This window comes from Nerophis lumbriciformis, linkage group LG27 (genome assembly GCF_033978685.3).
Source record: "Nerophis lumbriciformis linkage group LG27, RoL_Nlum_v2.1, whole genome shotgun sequence".
NCBI classification, from domain to species: domain Eukaryota; kingdom Metazoa; phylum Chordata; class Actinopteri; order Syngnathiformes; family Syngnathidae; genus Nerophis; species Nerophis lumbriciformis.
The window spans coordinates 30,359,127-30,380,000 of NC_084574.2; the positions used below are offsets into that span (position 1 = coordinate 30,359,127).

General features: G+C 39.3%; 3 protein-coding genes across 3 annotated transcripts in view; 2 read left to right on the top strand and 1 right to left on the bottom strand.

Moving 5' to 3' along the window:
• LOC133624533 (phosphoglycerate mutase 1) lies at positions 1-12,809 on the top strand. Its single transcript, XM_061988167.2, has 4 exons — positions 1-369; positions 7,772-8,046; positions 8,130-8,310; positions 12,301-12,809. Exons 1-4 carry the CDS (start codon positions 231-233, stop codon positions 12,468-12,470), a joined length of 765 nt encoding a protein of 254 aa, XP_061844151.2. The 5' UTR covers positions 1-230; the 3' UTR covers positions 12,471-12,809.
• On the bottom strand, positions 10,974-15,314 carry LOC133624534 (uncharacterized). The gene is made up of 2 exons (XM_061988168.2): positions 14,993-15,314; positions 10,974-12,012 (listed from the first exon to the last, which is right to left on the bottom strand). The coding sequence occupies exons 1-2, from the start codon at positions 15,068-15,070 to the stop codon at positions 11,401-11,403; spliced, it is 690 nt and encodes a 229-aa protein (XP_061844152.2). The 5' UTR covers positions 15,071-15,314; the 3' UTR covers positions 10,974-11,400.
• The window catches only part of exosc1 (exosome component 1), a 21,234-nt gene continuing 14,799 nt past the window's right edge, over positions 14,440-20,874 (top strand). Inside the window, exons 1-3 of the mRNA XM_072916406.1 lie at positions 14,440-14,659; positions 15,794-15,853; positions 19,486-19,601. Coding sequence (XP_072772507.1) covers positions 14,455-14,659; positions 15,794-15,853; positions 19,486-19,601 — 381 coding nt within the window. The 5' untranslated portion in view covers positions 14,440-14,454. The remainder of the gene's footprint in view (positions 14,660-15,793; positions 15,854-19,485; positions 19,602-20,874) is intronic.

Genomic DNA, 20,874 nt, shown 5'->3' on the forward strand with positions numbered 1-20,874 from the left:
GATTGGCCAGAAGAACCAACCGGAAGCCAGGCACAGACCGCCGCTGAGACCCGTCAAGTTCAGACAGATTCAATTCCTATTCCGCCAAAATCCTGCTCCAACTTCTCCTCAGGCGTTTCCCCGGCTGCAGTCGTATCCAGACAAGCCTGCGGACGTTCCTGCAACATATTGACAATAGCCAATTGCGCCGGAGTTTCCGGAAACACAGCGCAGAGGACATCGGTGTGACAATGGCAGCGTACAAACTAGTGCTGATCCGCCATGGAGAAAGCTGCTGGAACCAGGAGAACAGATTTTGTGGCTGGTTCGACGCGGATTTAAGCGAGACGGGCGAACATGAGGCCAAGCGAGGAGGACAAGCATTGAAAGGTACATCATGTCACTCGGCCTAGTCGGCCATTCTCCCCGTGGTCATTGGATTAGACACCGCAAACCTGTTTCTTATGCAACACAATTATATTGTGTGTCACGTAAAAGAAATGTCTACCTCTTTCTATTCTAATATTGTGCTGGGCGAATTGATTAATGAAACATTAACTAAGTGAACTGAAAGTAATGAATTCATCTAAATTTGTATGAACGTTGTGCAATTGAATATGATTAACAAATAAATTAAAGTTAAAGTACCAATGATTGTCACACACACACACACACACACACACACACACTAGGTGTGGTGAAATGTGTCTTCTGCATTTGACCCATCCCCTTGTTCACCCCCTGGGAGGTGAGGGGAGCAGTGAGCAGCAGCGGTGGCCGCGGCCGGGAATCATTTCAATCAATCAATCAATCAATCAATGTTTATTTATATAGCCCTAAATCACAAGTGTTTCAAAGGGCTGCACAAGCCACAACGGCATCTTCGGTACAGAGCCCACATAAGGGCACGGAAAAACTCACCCCAGTGGGACGTCGATGTGAATGACTATGAGAAACCTTGGAGAGGACCGCATATGTGGGTAACCCCACCCCCTAGGGGAGACCGAATGCAATGGATGTCGAGTGGGTCTGACATAATATTGTGAGAGTCCAGTCCATAGTGGATCCAACATAATAGTAAGAGTCCAGACCATAGTGGGGCCAACAGGACACCATCCCGAGCGGAGACGAGTCAGCAGCGCAGAGATGTTCCCAACCGATGCACAGGCGAGCAGTCCACCCCGGGTCCCGACTCTGGACAGCCAGCACTTCATCCATGGCCACTAGACCTGTGACCCCCCGGCCCCGCTTTCTTGAATGCTAGGGGAACAGTGCCAGAGGAAAGTGATAAATTTATAATATTTAGCACTGATGGACCTAATGATACAAAAAGCTCCTTGATAAGTTTCCCAGGAAGTGGGTCAAGTAAACATGTTGTTTGTAATAGTTCCTCTAATGTTATTTCATCAAAAAGAGAGAAACTATTTTGTATTGCAGTATCCGTCGTATATACAGTTGTATTTGTGTTAATAGAACCCAGTTGTAGCTGGGATGCATTGTCTTTAATCTCCTTTCTAATGAGTTCAATTTTCTTATTAAAGAAATTCATAAAGTCATCTGCCGAGTGGGTGGAGCTATTGGGAGGAGTCCCTTGTTGGGTTAGCGATGCTACTGTACTAAACAAAAATTTAGGGTTGTTTTTGTTGAGGCGGATGAGATTTGAGTAATATTTAGCTTTAGCTAAGGTAAGCATGCGTTTATACGATACTAAACTATCACTCCATGCTTGCTGGAAAACCTCAAGCTTAGTCGCGCGCCATTTGCGTTCCAACTTTCTACATGATAATTTATGAGCTCTAGTTTCTTCTGTAAACCATGGGGTGCGCCTTTTAGGGGCCCTTTTTTGTTTTAGCTGTGCTATACTATCAATGGTTTCGCGCAGGGCATTGTCAAAGTTGTTAGTGAGGTTATCAATAGAGCCGACATAATTTGGGAATGGTGCCATTACCGAAGGCAGTAGGTCAGCAAGAGTCATCGTTGTGGCAGAATTAATGTTGCGGCTGCTATAGCAGTTATTATTATTATTAGCTTGTTGACAATGAGTCAGACCTTCGAATTTTATAAGGTAATGATCGGACATTACTTTAGTATACGGGAGTACCATAACTTTGGAGGTGGTGACACCTCTGACCAGTACTAGATCTATCGTATTACCGTTGCGATGCGTAGGTTCATTTATTATTTGTGTAAGACCACAGCTATCAATTATAGTCTGGAGCGCCACGCACTGAGGGTCCGATGAGGTATTCATATGGATTTAAAAAGTCCCCCATTATGATTATATTGTCGGCGTGCATCACTAGATCAGCAACGAACTCTGAGAATTCATTGATAAAGTACGAGTAGGGCCCTGGGGGGCGGTAGATAACAGCCAGGTCGAGAGGCAGCGGTGCGACAGACCTCATAGTAAGCACCTCAAACGATTTGTATTTATTATTTAGGTTTGGGGTAAGGTTAAAGTTTTCATTGTATATTAGTGCGACCCCCCCTCACACACACACACCTTTTGAGGGGACGGGCAATATGTGCATTTGGTGATTTAACCCCCAATTCCAACCCTTGATGCTGAGTGCCAAGCAGGGAGGCAATGGGTCCCATTTTTGTAACCACATAAATGAACATCTTCAATATTCAGGTTTCTCAGACAAGGGGTAGTATTTGAATATAAAACATCGTGAGTCGCCATAGATTTTAAGGATTGAGGTATTGCTTTGGTGATCTTTTGAAACAGATTTTTTGAACAACAACATTGATACTTTTCATACATTTTTTCATACGTAAACAAACTGCCACAACTATCCATAAAATGTCTGACAGCCCAAATACCTACAGAGTTGCATTCTTCTATATATATGGATTTTGTATTAACTAGAATGTAACGGTTATTCCATTTAGGTGTGTTGTGTGGAGAGAAATTGTGTTTAAATTTTGTCAAAAATACTTAACACATGACAAATTCATTTCGCAGAAATACGTTTTGGTTGTCATTATTGTTTCGTTTAAAAATTCTCCCCGACATGATTGTGGATGTCATTTAAAATGTATTTTTGGTATTTATTTGTAGCTTGTAATAAATGAGGGCTCTGGGATCCATCTGTAATCTGTAGTATTGATCTATAAACTTATAAATAAATAAAGTACCAATGATTGTCACACACACTAGGTGTGGTGAAATTTGTCCTCTGCATTTGACCCATCCCCTTGTTCACCCCCTGGGAGGTGAGAGGAGCAGTGAGCAGCAGCGGTGGCCACGGCCGGGAATCATTTTGGTGATTTAACTCCCAATTCCAACCCTTGATGCAGAGTGCCAAGCAGGGAGGTAACGGTTCCCATTTTTACAGTCTTTGGTATGACTCGGCCAGGGTTTGAACTCACGACTAGGGATGTCCAAATCCAGGTTTTTGCACTTCCAATCCGATACCGATATTGTTTTTGCACTTCCGATCCGATACCGATACTGACCGATACCAATACTGACCGATAATGGCCTATCCGAGCATGTATTAAAGTTTAAAGTTATTTAGCCTACTTAGTTGTCAGAATCATGTTGAAAAGGGTTTTAGTACTCTTGATAACAACTAGCCAGCTGAATTAGGTGAGTTTGAATAATACACAATGGTTGGTAACAAAAAACTGACCTGTTTATTCAAGGATAAACACAAAATAGACAGAATTATACATGACAAACAGAAATGGCATCATTGAAACAAGGGCTGGGCGATATGGCCTTTTTTTAATATTGCGATATTTTAAGGCCATATTGCGATACACGATATATATCTCGATATTTTGCCTTAGCCTTGAATGAACACTTGATGCATATAATCACATCAGTATGATGATTCTATGTGTTTTGATTGATTGATTGAGACTTTTATTAGTAGGTTGCACAGTGAAGTACATATTCCGTACAATTGACCACTAAATGGTAACACCCGAATAAGTTTTTCAACTTGTTTAAGTCGGGGTCCACTTAAATTGATTCATGATACAGATATATACTATCAGATATATACTATCATCATAATACAGTCATCACACAAGATAATCACATTGAATTATTTACATTATTTATAATCCAGGGTGTGGAGGGGGGCGCCGGATGTAAGTGTCAAAAAGACAACTAAAAGAGTTGATATGAGAATAAATATAAAGTTAAAATATAGGGTAGAAATGCACACATTTGCAGGAAATGTAGTCTTGATTTTCAAAATTTTCTTTCAAGGCTTGCATGTCTACATTAAAACATACTTCTTCATACTGCATTAATATATGCTACTTTTGAACTTTCATGCAGAGAGGGAAATCACAACTAAAAAAAATCACTATTTTTTTCATACGGTGTTGATGTGGAAATGTTTGCCTCAGCGATGGTGTGGGCGTGTGGCACCGAATGGAGATAAGCGTCTCGACAGACGTTACAATATTTGAACAATGATGACGAAAACTGTTTTCTCTGTCGTGTCCATGTGTCGAAAATTGTTATGCGCTTATTTTTTTATTTGATTTTGTGCGTGGCATAGATTTGCGCTAGCATCACAGCTAACGTTAGCCATGCTGCTACCTCGCTCTCTGCTGGGAGAGGGCGTATACGTATGTGACGTATGACGTGACAGTATGTGACGTGTGTAAGAAGGTGCACTTGCTGTCTGTCAGAAGGAGACACAGGAAAGAGTGAGAAGAGCCTGTCGTGTAATGCCAGCAGCTAAAAGCAACTGCGTGAGAATCCACAGACCTGTGGATGTGTTGAAGGTGTGCTGGAAAATGCGGAACGGAAATTAGGGAGCAGCAGAAAAGTGTAATGTATTATTTAAATCGGTGCGTTGGAAAACACGGACCGGGGTTTTTTTTTTAAACTGGATCTGGATCGGCATTTTCCCATGCCTTGCCGATACGCATTTTTTTGCAAATATCGGCGGCCGATCCGATCCAAATATCGGATCGGGACATCCCTACTCACGACCTACCGATCTCAGGGCGGACACTGAGACACAATAAGTAAGATGTCATAAAACAGACAAGACAAGCTGTTGCAATACACAATACAAGACAATAGACCAGGACAGACAATTCACTCATAGCTTCAAATACGCTGGCCAGAAGCCCAATTTACTGTAAATGTTTTTCATTTTGATTTTTCAAATCATTGAATGTTTTTGTGGGTTTGCATTTAATTTTGTGGTGAAAATAGAGAGCAAACATACCAATATTGCCAACATTGCCCTTCCATTAACGGCAATGTAAGCAGTAGTATCCACACCAAAAAAGAGGTAGGGCTGCAACAACTAATCGATTAAAATCGATTATAAAAATAGTTGGCGATTAATTTAGTCATCGATTCGTTGGATCTATGCTATGCGCATGCGCAGAGGCAATTTTTAAATTTTTATTCATTTAAAAAAATGTTTTTTATAAACCTTTATTTATAAACTGCAACATGTACAACAAACAGCTGAGAAACCATAATCAAAATAAGTATGGTGCCAGTATGCTGTTTTTTTCTTCTTCAATAAAATACTGGAAAGGATAGAAATGTAGTTTGTCTCTTTTATCCGATTATAATCGATTAATCGGAGTAATAATCGACAGATTAATCGATTATCAAATTAATCGTTAGTTGCAGCCCTAAAAAGAGGTAGCTCATAAGGCCTTATTTCGGTGCCAAATATGGAGAAACATCAGCAGGCAGAAGACATTAAAACAACGTTTAATCAGTGTTGGGTTCTGTCGTTGATTTGACCATTGAAATTTGGTCATTTTCAAACCAATATTATACAACACAAATACAACGTTGAAACAACATGTATAAAACTCAGAGCGGGTCATCGAACCAGGAAAGGAAATCACAACAGACATCCCAAATGACGACGAGAGTCGTAGAAGAGAATAGGAAATATTCAAGCGGGCGATTTATATATTAAAAAAACTAGCGGAAGATGGCAGACGGATTATCTTCCTTAGATTTTTCTTTTAGCGATGTAGACCACGTCCAGGAAACCCACAATGCATCTACTTGGACACATTTGGACAAATGTATGAGTCTGGATAAAACAATCATTTGAGTTGTTTACCATGTAAGCCCAAATCAAAACGTTTTTTGAGTTGACAAGCCGGGCATATTTCGCATGAGAAATGCTGCCAAAATGTATGCCGAAGTGAGGAAGATCATAGCCGCACAATTAAGTAAAGTCACTTACCTGGTGCTGACCAGAACCGTACGTGTTCCCGTCTCCGGAGCGAAGACGTGACCCGTCTCCGCTCGGGATGGTGTCCTGCTGGCCCCACTATGGACTGGACTCTTACTATTATGTTGGATCCACTATGGACTGGACTCTCACAATATTATGTCAGACCCACTCGACATCCATTGCTTTCGGTCTCCCCTAGAGGGGGGGGGTTACCCACATATGCGGTCCTCTCCAAGGTTTCTCATAGTCATTCACATCGACGTCCCACTGGGGTGAGTTTTTCCTTGCCCGTATGTGGGCTTTGTACCGAGGATGTCGTTGTGGCTTGTGCAGCCCTTTGAGACACTTGTGATTTAGGGCTATATAAATAAAGATTGATTGATTGATTGATTGATTGAGTGTGTGACAGTCCATTACATCGTCCACTGGGAATTAAAAAGTGCCTGCCTGCAAATGTATTTTTTATCTGAGTTTGATACATGTTGTATTATTTGCACAGCTATGTTATTTATTTTATGTGGAAATCATTTCTATTTTATTTATGCTATGTAATTCTGTACTACTTAAACAGTTTATTTTCTGTGCTGTTAATACCCATCTTGACTAACTGGGTTAATAAAAGTGTCACTGACTGTTTACAGTGCAGTTGTCATTCACTTCAATTTGAGTGAATCTCGCTCAAAAATGAATATCTTTATATGTATACTTTCACCGGAAAATATATCGAGATATATATAGAATATCGAGTTTAAGTAAAAATATATCGAGATATACTTTTTCGTCCATATCGCCCAGCCCTACACTACCAGTAGGTCCAGCTGGATATTGAAAATGTGTAAAAAATTGCAAATTTCACCAACACACATGTTACAATGTGCATACTTCATTCAATAGAATTCAGCTCGATGGAGGACGATGCAGTAAAACTTGTGTTTATGTTATCTAATGGGGTATAGCAGGGGTGTCTATTTCCCCCCACCGAGAGCAGTTTATAGGAAAAACATGGAAGCATTGTGTTTGGGGCAATTTGATACTTTTTGTGCATTAAGGATGCTAAAACTAATCCAATGTTAAACAATCAAAACAATACATTTTCAACTTTGTCTTATAGGTTAAAAAGCAACATAGTTAAATAGAAACTGCATGATCTATTGATTATTTTAATAATTGAGTAATCTAATGATTAGTTTTTCGATTATTGGGGTAATCGGATAAAACATACCGTATTTTCTGGACTTTAGAGCGCACCGAGATATACAATTAATAGAATATTAATGGAAGTTTATTGTACTCAAATAATTGTTGAAGCCCTAGTCTAATAAATAATCGTATTCATTTACAATTTTTTTTTTTACAGTATGCTGACCGTCAATAAAAAACAAGCAGTGGGCTGAAAATGGCCACCAGGCAGCACCTTAAACATGCAGTATTATGCAGTTCTTTGACGCTGACAGGGACAATGTTACTTTAAAATGGATTGGGCTTCTGTGACCTAAAAACATGAAGTACTGGCACTGTATCAGCAGATTCAAATGCACACATCTTTGTGCAGCGGAAATATTCACAGTGATTGATTGATGTCTCTCTGTCTTGTGCCACTTCAGATGCTGGCTATGAGTTTGACATTTGCTACACGTCGGTTCTGAAGAGGGCCGTCCGCACTCTGTGGTTCGTCCTTGACGGCATCGACCAGATGTGGCTGCCAGTCCACCGCACCTGGCGCCTCAATGAGCGCCACTACGGTGGCTTGACTGGGCTGAACAAGGCTGAGACGGCAGCTAAACACGGAGAGGCCCAGGTCAAGATCTGGAGGCGCTCTTTTGACATCCCTCCACCGCCCATGGATGAGAAGCATGCCTTCTATCAGGCCATAAGCAAGGTTACTCCCTAAAGAAGTGGCACATCATTATATTATATCACTGTAAGCCCCATGGGTATAATAAAGTTTTTCCCTCGTGATAGGACCGGCGTTATGCTGATCTGACAGAGGAGCAGCTTCCAGCGTGTGAGAGCCTGAAGGACACAATTGCAAGAGCTCTGCCTTTTTGGAATGACGAGATTGTGCCACAGATCAAAGAAGGGAAGAGGGTGCTGATCGCTGCCCATGGCAACAGCCTCCGTGGCATTGTCAAGCACCTTGAGGGTAAGAACAAGGCTGGGTCTGTTCAACTAGTATAGAATAGAATGCATTTTTTTGTCAGCATGCGCATGTACAATGACTTTAAAAGCAGCTCCTTCTCTCGTGCAGACATGCAATTGAAAACCGAATAAAATAATTGAGAAAATTAATACAAATAGTGCAAATAGATAAATAAGGGAATAAATAATATTAGGTGCATTATTGACTATATACATGTGCAAAAATGTAGCATGGCAGTGTGGATTAGTTCACATTTTATAATACCTATAAATATTTTACAGATTGAATGGTTTACAGCAGTGCTTCTCAAATATTTTCTGTTACACCCCCCCAGGAAGAAGAAAATATTTCGCGCCCCACCCCCCCACTCTCCACCATGACTAATAGTATATTTTGTCGATTAATTTGTTATGACAATACCTCTGCATAACATTGTAAGCTTATCAAAAATAAAGGAAACGACACACCAGTCTTTCCTCGTCCCCCACCGTGGTTACAGTGAAGCCAAGTGCGACATACGCTCATCATATTCTGGTACAGCAAAAAAAAAAAAAGCATGTTCCCCCGAGGTTACGTGCCCCCCCCTGAAATTGCACTGTGTCCCCCGCCCCACTGTTTGAGAAAGACTGGTTGACAGTAATGATGAGTGGATATTGGACAATGAGAGTTAAATCGAGTTATTGAAGTGACAATATTAACGATTGCACAGTTGGTGGATAAGGATATCCGGGAGTTAAGGAAGAACCTTTCATGAACCTCATTTGGACATTTCTTAAGAAACATTTTTAACAGCAAGAACTATGGATGTGCAATTTGATCGGCCACCGATCAGTATTGGCTGATTTTTGTGGAAAAGGGCATAATCGCCTTTTAATGCCGATTAACATCGATCCCTTCTGGCCGATACCATATTTTTAGTCGCCCATCTGACAAACGGCTAGCAGCTGATTTTGTGTCCCCAGTGTGGAGCCGCTTCTCTGAGCTAATAATAATCACCTCCATTACAGAAAATACACTACGTTTCTTAGTACCATAAATATAATTATGAAGTAGTATCCCTGGAGGACGACTCTAAACCTGTGACACACCAAAAGTAATCCATGAGCAGGCGTGCTAATCCATCCATTTATTTTCTTAGCTAAACTAAAGGCTACGCTATCTTTTAAACACCAATAAATAAGTGCTTAGTAAAGTTTAAGAAGTGTAGATGGATCCGCGTTATAGCAGAAAGTAAGTAGCTATTAATAGGAAATAAACATGTAGATTAATAAGAGTCTAGAGCAGGGATGCCCAAAGTAGGGCAAGGAGGACAAATTTGGCCCGTCGTGTCATTCCGTTTGGCCCGCCAAAGGGTGGCTACCAAATTTAATAAATATTCATACTGACCTCTTTCAAGCTGCACAAGCATTGATAGCACAGTAAATAAGTAAAAGCTTAGTCGCCAAAATTTTACTGTAAAAATAACAGTGGTACTGTTTTTCAATTTACAGCAATGCAATATAAAACAAATGGCCAAAGATTTTACGGAAAAAAATTGGCAGCTCAGTCACCATATTTTATTGTAAAAATGTATAGATTTTGTTTTCACAGGCTAACTAGTTGCATCTGAATTTGAAACAACTGCTCTATGGTAAAGTTGTGAATTTTTGACGCTCTGTAGAGAAGGATAATCTTGGTCGCCATGCTTTCAGCCACGTCCTATAACGAAAACCTAAAAGCTTTGAAATGTAACATCCTCCATATGTTTAATCTGTGCAGGTAAAGTTTGAAAGCAAACGGATGAAATATCTAGGACGAACTGGTTGCGGAACCACACCTGGAAATGGTCAAAATCTGCAGAAAATTACCATTTTTAATGTTTTTTAGGTTTAAAATGTATATAAAAATGCAGAGCTGCATGTTAACTGAATTATGTAACAGTCTCTGCTACCTTATATTCATATATAGCAGTATGAGGCTAAGCTCTTCACTCGTGGTGCTGTTGAATGACAAAAATTGCTGTTTGGCCCGAGGACTATTAGCACATTTTCACTTTGGCCTTTTGGGCACCCGTGGTTTGGAGAGTGGATAATATAACAACTGTTGGTGTGTCAGCATTGAAGAGGAGGGCTGCTCGATCCATAAATTGGTGGTGTCGATACCAAGGGTAGTATCAGTATATTATTGATACTAGAGTGATTAGGTCCATCTTTTTATTTTCTCAAAATCTTTTTTTAAATTTTTTTTATTGTTTACAAACTCAGACTTTGAAGGCAAAAAACAAAGGTAACATTTTTTAACTTTTGTTTAGTAATTATGTATTTTTGACTTTGTTTTGCTCAAACAATTGTATGTAATAAAAGAATATAAGGAACTAATTTATATATTGTGTTCATATTGTTAAACTGCAATAGCACTCACCATAAATACATTTAAAAATGTAAGGTTATCACGTGTGATCGATGTTGGTATCAGTCGATCTTACTCATGGATGATCAGAATTGGCAGCATTAGTGTGGACATTATTGCGTTATAATATTTAAGATATAATGATATTTGACTGTAGAATCACAAAACAATGCAAAAAAAATCCCATTATTTTTAGTTAATCATGACAAATGTGTGACGTATTCTATAGAGTCTAACAATGAATGAATGAATGAATGATCTTTATTATCATTGTGCATGTACAGATACAGGTCCAACGAAATTTAGGTTGCTTCCCTGAGGTGCTTTGCATTTAAAAAAAAGAAGAAACCACACAATATACAGAAACTACACAATATACACAATATGCAATATACAATATGGCCTAAGACCACTCTAAGAGGCAATGTAAAAAAAAAAATGAGACACTAAAAAGTATAAAGTGACTAGTAAACTGACTAGAGAGGAGTAATGCTGGTTCCCAGTGTGCTGAGGGGGGTGGGAGTCAGTATTTCCTACCTCCTATGCTGTGCAGGCTTTTATTGTGGATTAAATATGTAAATAAATATGGTAAATATTGTCCAGTTGGCGTGTAATCACTGATTGCACAGTCCCGGATCGTGATTGACCGGTAGCTTCCTCATGTTGCACGTGACGGAGTTTTTATTTTATATTTTTATTTTTTTGTTACATTCCAGCTGTGTTTAGTGCAGTTATGGCCCGGATGTAGAAACTGTTCTTGAGTTTATTTGTGCGGGTTCGCATGGTTCTGAAACGTCTGCCGGAAGGCAGCCGATCGAAGTGGCTGTTGCCGGGGTGGGATGGGTCCTTGAGTATGTTGGCTGCCTTCTTCAGGCAGCGGGAGTTGTACAGTTCTTCCAGGGAGGGGAGGGGGCACCCGATGATTTTTTGGGGCGAGTTGACGACCCTCTGGAGAGCTTTCCTCTCTGCTGCTGTGCAGCTGCAGAACCATACGCAGATGCAGTATGTGAGGATGCTCTCCACAGAACAGCGGTAGAAGGACACCAGTAGATCCTGTCTCAGGTGGAGATTCCTGAGTACTCTCAAGAAGTAGAGCCTCTGCTGTGCCCTCTTGACGATGGCCGTGGTGTTGGTCCTCCAGGACAGGTCCTCCTCCAGGTGAACTCCCAGGAAGCGTAGGGATGAGACTCTTTCCACACAGCCCCCATCGATGTACAGAGGCTGTATGGTAGTTTTTCTCCTCCTGCTGTCCAAGATCACTTCCTGGGTCTTGAGCTGGTTCAGCTTCAGGTTGTTCACCCTGCTCAACACTGCCAGCTGCAAAAAACATACAGTACATAATTTTAAAAATGGCCTCTTAGACACAGTAATCTTATATAACAACAAAAACTAAAACCTTCAAAGTGATGTTAATGTCCTATTTAAACCAGTAATTGTGATTTCCAGATTTTAGGTCTAACTTGTTTGAACCATGATGCGAAAGGGGAGATGTATTGATCATTTGAAATGTCAAAATCAAGTTTATTGCAACAATAACTCCAATAACAGATTGGTCTCTGTCAGTGATGCTCCTGTACCTTGAATAGGCCTGCCTGTTTTTCCCAGGTATGTCTGAGGAGGCCATCATGGAGCTGAACCTGCCTACTGGTATCCCCATTGTGTACGAGTTGGACAAAAACCTGAAACCCATAGGAAGCATGCAGTTTCTGGGAGACGAGGAGACAGTTCAGAAGGCCATGGCGGCTGTGGCTGCTCAGGGCAAAGTCAAGAAATAAAGTAGAGCAGGTTTGTGTGTTGTTTCCATCAACCCCGTGCTGTGCAGTTCCAAAAAGAAAACTAGTCTACTGGCCAGTTTAGCGTTGTCATCCTAACAGACCTAACTCATGCACACACACACTGCACTTTTTTAAATCATCTATATTTTTGGACGTAGCAAGATTTTAAAGCATGAATATTCATTATGTATGTATTGACCAAACAGCAGCACCTTGTAGGTAACTTCATTGAAAGTGTATGACTCACCATATTGTAACACACAAGACCAAGTTGATTATTTGTGTATTTTCTTTTTGCTGTGACACTGAACTGAATAATAAATGTTGTATGAGCTATTATGTGTTGCAAACCTATTTCAGTGTCACTTTCCCCCACTATGATTCTGTCAAAAAGAAATACAAGAAATACTGATTTAACTTCTAACAGCATTTTCCTGTTGAGAAATGCCTTCATGGATCAAATGTCTTCCTCCTAAATATATTTTTATAAAATACAGAAATGTTATTATAAAGACACTGGTACAAGTACGGATAATCACAATTTAACAGTCATTAAAATATGTTTTGTCAATATTTTGAGACAACTAATTGAAAACAATGTTAAATCAAAATAAATGTGTGAAAATGTAATGTAATATCCTAAAAATCGAATTTAATAACGTAAATATATATATATATATATATATATATATATATATATATATATATATATATATATATATATATATATATATATTTTTTTTTTTTTTTTTTTTTTTTTAAATTTTTATTTTATTGAACAAACATATCCACAATGTACATAAAAGTCAAGGCACTTTCAACATATTCAACAATTTTACACATCCATCAGGTTGAGCAAATTATGACTTTAACAAAACATTTCAAGGAAGAAAATAAAAGCAAATACAAATAAAGTATTAAAAATATTAATGAACAATATGATAACATTCAAAAAGACAAAAAAAAAAATCAGAAAAAAACAGCCTGCTGTTTCCTTTAACTTGGAGACACACTTCTATACCTTTGGCCATTAAAAGCCAGTAATTTCCAGGAGTTATCTCACCTGAGTAGCCTCTGATTTACTAATGGTTTCTAATGTTGTAAAAATATGTAGAATAAATATTAAATTTCAACATTTCTGTCCACGAAGATTTGTTTCAGCATGTGACACATAGTAATTTTGATAGTAGGCTATTATAGCTAATATAGACTCTTACCGGTACGTCATGTGTTGCCTTCATTATAACACTTATATACAGCTTTTAATTTTTTGTGGCTCCAGACAGATTTGTTTTTTGTATTCTTGGTCCAATATGGCTCTTTCAACATTTTGGGTTGCCGACACCTGGCTTAGAGGAATGGGAGGCACAGTAGGTAAAGATGTACTTACTGTATGTTAAAGATTGTAAGTATTACTCAGTGAAAACGTAGACACTCAGAAGTCCTGAACTATAATCACAAAAGCTGATATTGATTTTACCGCAATGATAAATTGGTACAAAAAAAAAAAAGCAGAATATTTTAGATACCACTGGCCGCAGAAAGCACTATAATAAACATAGGGCCTGATTTACTAAGATCCAATTACCATGCGCTAAAAAGCGTGTGCAATCTATATCATATCTATATAATCATTGGAGAGAGGCTGCATTTACTCCACTCAAAACGCACAAAATGCATAGTTAAACTTTTTTTTCAAACAACAAAAGTGTTCATAAGATTGTAACCTATTTTTATGGACTTGCCTCTTTGTGGTGTTAAGTTCTTGTTATAAATTGTCATACAGTATATGCCTTGAGCTCTTATTTTGAAGGCGCTAAGAGCGGAAGTGGAGTGGAGTTTCTGTAAGCGAACGGAATCCGGGCAACTGAGCTACATACGGGTTCTTCGAGCCATAGCAACCTGACTGGCGTTGAAAACAAACCGTCGCCATTACTCTAACCTGTCGACCTGCGCTGATTAAACCCGTCATTCTGCCTCCAAAATGCCAAAAAACTGTGTTGTTTTTGGTTGTGCAAACCACAACTGGAAACAGGGAAAACAAAGGTCGTATTTTGTTCTGCCAAAGCGTGCTAAAAGCCCACAGAGACGAGACAAATGGCTCGCAGCTTTACACCGGGAAAACGAGGACGGTTCTCACTGGAGTCCCCCAAAATCCCGGGTCGTGTGTTCGGATCACTTCGTTTCTGGTAAATATAAGGAACAAAAATCCACCTTCTTAACCACAACTTGGTCCATGCTAATGTTGAACCCGTTGAATGTTTACTGAATAACGTTCGACAGCTGAAGTTGTTGTTGTTGCACAACAATAACATACGGTATAAAGGCTATTTCCAGTAATTCAGCAAATAATAAATCATAATACTGAACTGAATTTGAATGAGCTCTCTACAGATATAATAAATATACAGATACTGGTAGCCACCGTGTCATCCTTATTATCAATTATCAACATACCTTGGGTGATTTAACCATTTTTATGTGATTTATTCGTTATATAACAACCGAAGCTAACAACCGACCTGGTGCGCTTGTGAGGTAGACATAAAGATTTCCAAATTCCATGTCCGGCCATTGTGTAGGATTATCAGTCCACGCATCTGCTGGAAGGCGGTAAGGGCAATCGTTTAATCCAACTACAGAACATTTTAACTCGTATCTTAACCTAGCCTCACTGGAAAGACTATTTACATAATCATACGCCATTTAGAACAGTTTAAAATGCCGTGAAACCTCGTTAAATGCCTTTTCTGTCAATGCTGTGTTCGCTGTGAGCTGGTTTGTTTTCAACGAATTCAATATGGCGACCGCGTTGCTAGGGGATTGGAGGGCGGAAGTGACGTAGGTCCGCCCTCGCCCATAGTGGAGCTTCCGTGTTTGATATTTTGTCGTTTTATACAGTATAGGCGACTGCTACAAACCCTCGGTAACAATATATATTTTATGTTAGAAAAGCGAACGAAATACTAAAGGACACCACAACGCATCAGTTTAATTGGTTTTATTCAGCTCCTTAGCCATGTGTGGAACTGTCAGTTTGCATGTCCTTCTGACAAGTGCTAAATAAAACGCAAAATAGTGCTCGAAAATAGTGGTGAGTGATGATAAAATCACATTTCGCGTGCTAAATAATTATTGTTTTATACTTATTATATAATGTGTTTTTTGTATTTTTGGACCAGCGTTCTGGATTAGTCCCTCAACAATTTTACTTGCTTCCGGGGTAAAAAACCAACCAATCAGAATGAATCAAATCGCTTAGTCATAGGCATGCTTCCGGGTAAAACTGACCAATAGGAATGAGCCTCATCCTTTCGTCATAGCCAATCCTCTGACGACGAGCCCTTCTCCAAACATGTCGCCCATGAAGCTGTGTGTTCCTGGTGAGTATCTTACATATGTTGGCGTTTAAGTCACTTATTGTCAGAAATTGATGCATAATCCGCCTTAAATAGTATACAAATTGTATTTTAAGAAGTTACGACTTTCGTGGATCTCCAAAACCGACACTGTAGATGTAAGCCACGATAACTTGCTACCACCACGCGTGAGCTAGTTTTGCTTTTACGTACCTCAGAATTCTGCCAAACAACAATTGACGTTTATTAAGCGTGGTTACGATATTTACATTTTATACAAGGGAGTAATTTAATATTACCACTCCGGGTGTAAATTGTTGACTCTTACTTTTCACAAGGGGTTTCCTCAGCAGCAGCAGCCCTGCCCATCGCTCCAGGCAGGATAACAACATTCCTTTCTCGATCATTGTGGGCTCTATTTGCAAATCATTGCAAGTACTGTACATACAAATATGCGTTACTAATACACTACTACATTGCTTCTCAAACGTTTTTCAACCAAGTACCACCTCAGAAAAAAACGTGGCTCTCCAAGTACCATCATAATAGCCAACATTAAAATACAGTAGCGTTGTAGGCCCAAGTAGTCATGAAAAACAAGGCAGAAGTATGTTTAATACTTTTGGCCACTGCAACATTGCAAACGGTTTGAATAAAACACTGCACTTTAATCAAGTGATTCTTTGGTGTACCACTAGATCAGTGGTTCTTAACCTGGGTACGTACGATCGAACCCTAGGTGTTCGGTGAGTTGGCCTCAGGGGTTCGGCGGAGGTCAAGACACACCCGACTCATCGTGTAAACAAAAACTTCTCCCTATCGGCGTATTATGGATAGCCCCAAGTAGGGCTGGGCGATATGGCCTTTTATTAATATCTCAATATTTTTAGGCCATGTCACCATACACGATATATATCTCAATATTTTGCCTTAGCCTTGAATTAACACTTGATGCATATAATCACAGCAGTATGATGATTCTATGTGTCTACATTAAAACATTCTTGTTCATACTGCATTAATATATGCTCATTTTAAACTTTCATGCAGAGAGGGAAATCACAACTAAGTCAGTTGACTAAAACTGTATTTATTAAACAGTTATTAAGCAGTGGCACAAACATTCATGTCATTTCAAAAGAGAAAGTGCAAGATTGTCAGAGACATTTTAAAACAAGCTATTAGTGCACTTTTGTGAATGATGTCACTAAGATGACATCAAAACAACACTAAATTAAAGTGCACTTTTTGTACAGAACGCCCCTACAATAGTTTAAAACAAATAAAGTGCACTTTTGTGCATGATGTCACACAAGATATTTCAAAAACTGTAAAATAAAAATTAGCTGCATAATGGGAAATCAAATTGTGTATGTCCTTCACTATGTGGTAGGTTCCTGCGGACGTTATTTCCTTCTGTTTTTGACTATTTTTTCATACAGTGTTGATCTGGAAATGGAAGATGCCAGGCTCAATTGGGTCAGTGCTGGTTGCTTTGGCATTTTGTTGGGTTTGGCACCGGCCAGAGATGTTGACATGCAGAGTTTCAAGCACTCCTTATTCTCTAGCGGAGATGACTTTTCAAATGATGCTACACATTAGTAGTGCTGCTACTTTTTGTAGCAACGCTTTTGCCGCATACTTGACATATTACGGTTGTCTGTTCAACATCTTCCCGCTTGAAGCCAAACCACTGCCAGACGATGGACCCTGTGCTGTTTTTCTTGTGAATTAATTATTCTTCCTCCATTTGTTACTAGATTCGCACCTTCTCTCTCTCTCGTATTACCACTGGCACCACCTGCCACAGCTAACTTTACCCATGCTGCTACCTCTCTGCTCGGCGAGGGCGTATGACGTTGCATGCGTGACAGTACCGGTATGTGATGTATGTAAGAAGGTGCGCTTGTTTTATCTCTCTGTGAGAAGGAGAGACAAGAAAGAGTGAGACAAGCCTGTAGTGTAATGCTCGCAGCTGAAAGCAACTGTGGGAGAACGTATACTCGAATACTCACGATATAGTAATTTTCTACATCGCACAGAGACAAACCCGCGATATATCGAGTATATTCGATATATCGCCCAGCCCTACCCCCAAGCAATGTTCCCTCTAATTTTCCATATGTGTGAGCAAACGCAAAAACTCATTGAGCATTCAGTGGAGCACATGTGCGCAACATCAGCCGTGCACACTATGGCTACACCAGCAGCACACATGTCCCAAACCTGACTAAATAACAAGTTAAATGTTTTATTATTATAATCAAATGACAGCAGTCATTACCATGAGATTATTTTCTAATATAAGTTTTTTGGCCCACTTACAATGACAATAACAAAAAAATTTGTTTTTCATGAGCTGTGTACTAGTAATGTATGTCTGGGTGGGGTTCCTGCTTTGGAAATAATTTGTACCCCTTTCAGATATCGCATTTAGTTCCCACTAAAACATTCACGGGTTGCACAATAAGATGTAAGCATGACATCATGTGTACATTCCTGTAACTTTTCTGTTTGTAAAATATATCTTTATTAGTATTTATTTAATATAATAACATAATTTAATGGTTAATATTTCTGAATTAAGATTCTTAATAAATGACACTAGAATAAGCACACATTTGATTGGTAAATCATGGTGTAATGACCTGGAATTACACATCATGTGCGGTGTTGAAGTTGTCCGACTTTGTGTGGCTGTAAATGCATCACTGGTGATGCGCAAGTGAGAAAGAGCGAGCGGCTGCTGTTGATATGACAGATGACAAAGTTGTTTTTGGTCTGGTTTGTACAGAAGACAAAATACTAGTTTTGCTCGATAGAAATTGTTTACCAATGTTTTGGTCATGTGTCAATGGCCGACAATAAAGAGTTTTGCTCAATAAAGTGATCGATGGAATTCATGTCCTCATTAAAGCGTCTCAACAGACGTTACAATAATTGAACAGTGATGACGAAAACTGGTTTCTCTGTCGTGGCCACGTGTCGTCAGTTACATTGAACATTGTTACCTGAACTGGTCTCTCAAAGGCAACAGCAGAAGTCACACTGATTTGCAGGTGTGTAATTTGTTGTGAGTTCATTCCCTGCGTTGGTTTTGTTCTTTGAACAAGGTGATGTTCATGCATTGTTCATTTTGTGCACCAGTAAAAAAAACTTATAACTTTGTCTTGAATTTGAAAATGTTTTATTTTTTATTTTTCAGTAAAGAAGGGTTTGGTGAATGCGCAAATGAAACTAGTGGGGTTCGGTACCTCCAACAAGGTTAAGAACCACTGCACTAGATGAAGCCGGTACGGTACGCGTACCACAGTTTGAGAATCACTGCACTACTTGATTGTTGTCGTATTTCAGATTACTACGAAATACTTGTATGTTTTTACCAGTTGCCTTGATACAACAAAGGCACTTCAGCACCATCTAGTAAGAAACCTTAGTCTGTGTGTTGGTAGTAGTTTTCCACCTCTTCATTGGCTGCTCTAGACTTCATGTAGAATTTAGCACCATACTTGTCCAATTGCAAATTTGTTTTCCCTTCCTTCTGACACATACTTTATATTTACCGGTAACACTGTTACTCTCTGTCCAGAGACGTAACTGATAAATTTAATTTATTTCTATTTCTTCCTGTCTTTCGTTCTCTTGTTTGTGTTCAGGTGACAAACTGTGCAATGTAGAAGACTGCACTCCTGGCACAGGTGTGTACCTGCGGCATGGCTACATCTACTCCTCGCTCGCAGGCTATGTGCTCAAGAAGAACGAGGGCGAGGAGGTGAGTGATGTGGAGGTGGAGAAAGCTGCAGAGGCATTCACACGTGTGGGAGTGTTTCATGCCATTGTGGAAAGTGGAGCTTGGGATGGAACAAGCATCACTGTTGGAGTGGCAGGTCTTCATCCTCTTAAACAGAAATACAGTGCTACCTCAACTTAGGAGTGTTTAAGATAAGCGCTGTCTCTCAGCCAATTGGTATTGTTCAAGTTGCAAGCTAAAATTGGAGTTACAATTATCCGCGTCATAGTTGGCGTAGCAAATGCCACTGTGAACCCCGTAGCATCCGCTCAAAACATCTGGTCTTACTTGCTAGTATTAGCTTTTAGCTATAGATTGCCATAACTTTGTTTACCAAACAATGGTAGGAAGAAAGAGAGTGTGAAGGACAGTGCTGAGAAGTAGAATCGGATGATATTTATTGAGTTAAAGAAAGATATCATCAAAGAAATGAACAACTTAGTGAAGCAATTTAGGCGTGATACTTGTCTGCACAATACTGAAGCGGAATGAGTCTAATGCCAGCCAAGAATGTTAAAATATTATCTAAACGGTGGACATTTATCTATGAAAATGTGGAAAAGCTGCTGATGGTGTGTTTGACGGTGAAGCAGTTTGAAGGAGATACCGTAGAAGTCCACTCTCCAAGCTCTCTGCTGTACATCAGTGGTGTTTAAAATGTTTTCGTTGTTGGCCACATCGGAGTTATGACTGCCATCACGGTGACGTTTGTAACAGTGAATAATGTATGAATATATATGTAGAAGGATTTACCTCATGATATCGTTACACAATTGCCTATGCATTTGATTATTAACTTATGTTATTACATACACTAAAACTGTAGAATTTGCGGTAAAAACAGGCAGCTTAGTTGCCAGAATTTTACAGTAAAATGTATAATGTAGAAATTGCCCCAATGTTTTTCATGGTAAATTTCTGGCGACTGAGCTGCCGGTATTTTACCGTAAAATCTGTTGTTGTTTTTACAGTGTACAATTTGATAGATAACTTGCTTTGAAATCATAAGTCAAGCGGATATTCAGGTATTTATTTTCATTTTAACAAAAAATGTTTGGAACGTATGATAATATAATATGTTTTGTAATATTTGTATTTATATTTCGTGATATTGCATACAGTACATGTATTTATTTTTAAATTTTTTAATCAAAATTGAAATAGATAAATAGAAAAGTACCTTATTGACTCATATTATTTCTAGGCTTTTGCAAGCCATATAAAATGATGGCCCCCGCGGGCCTTGAGTTTCACA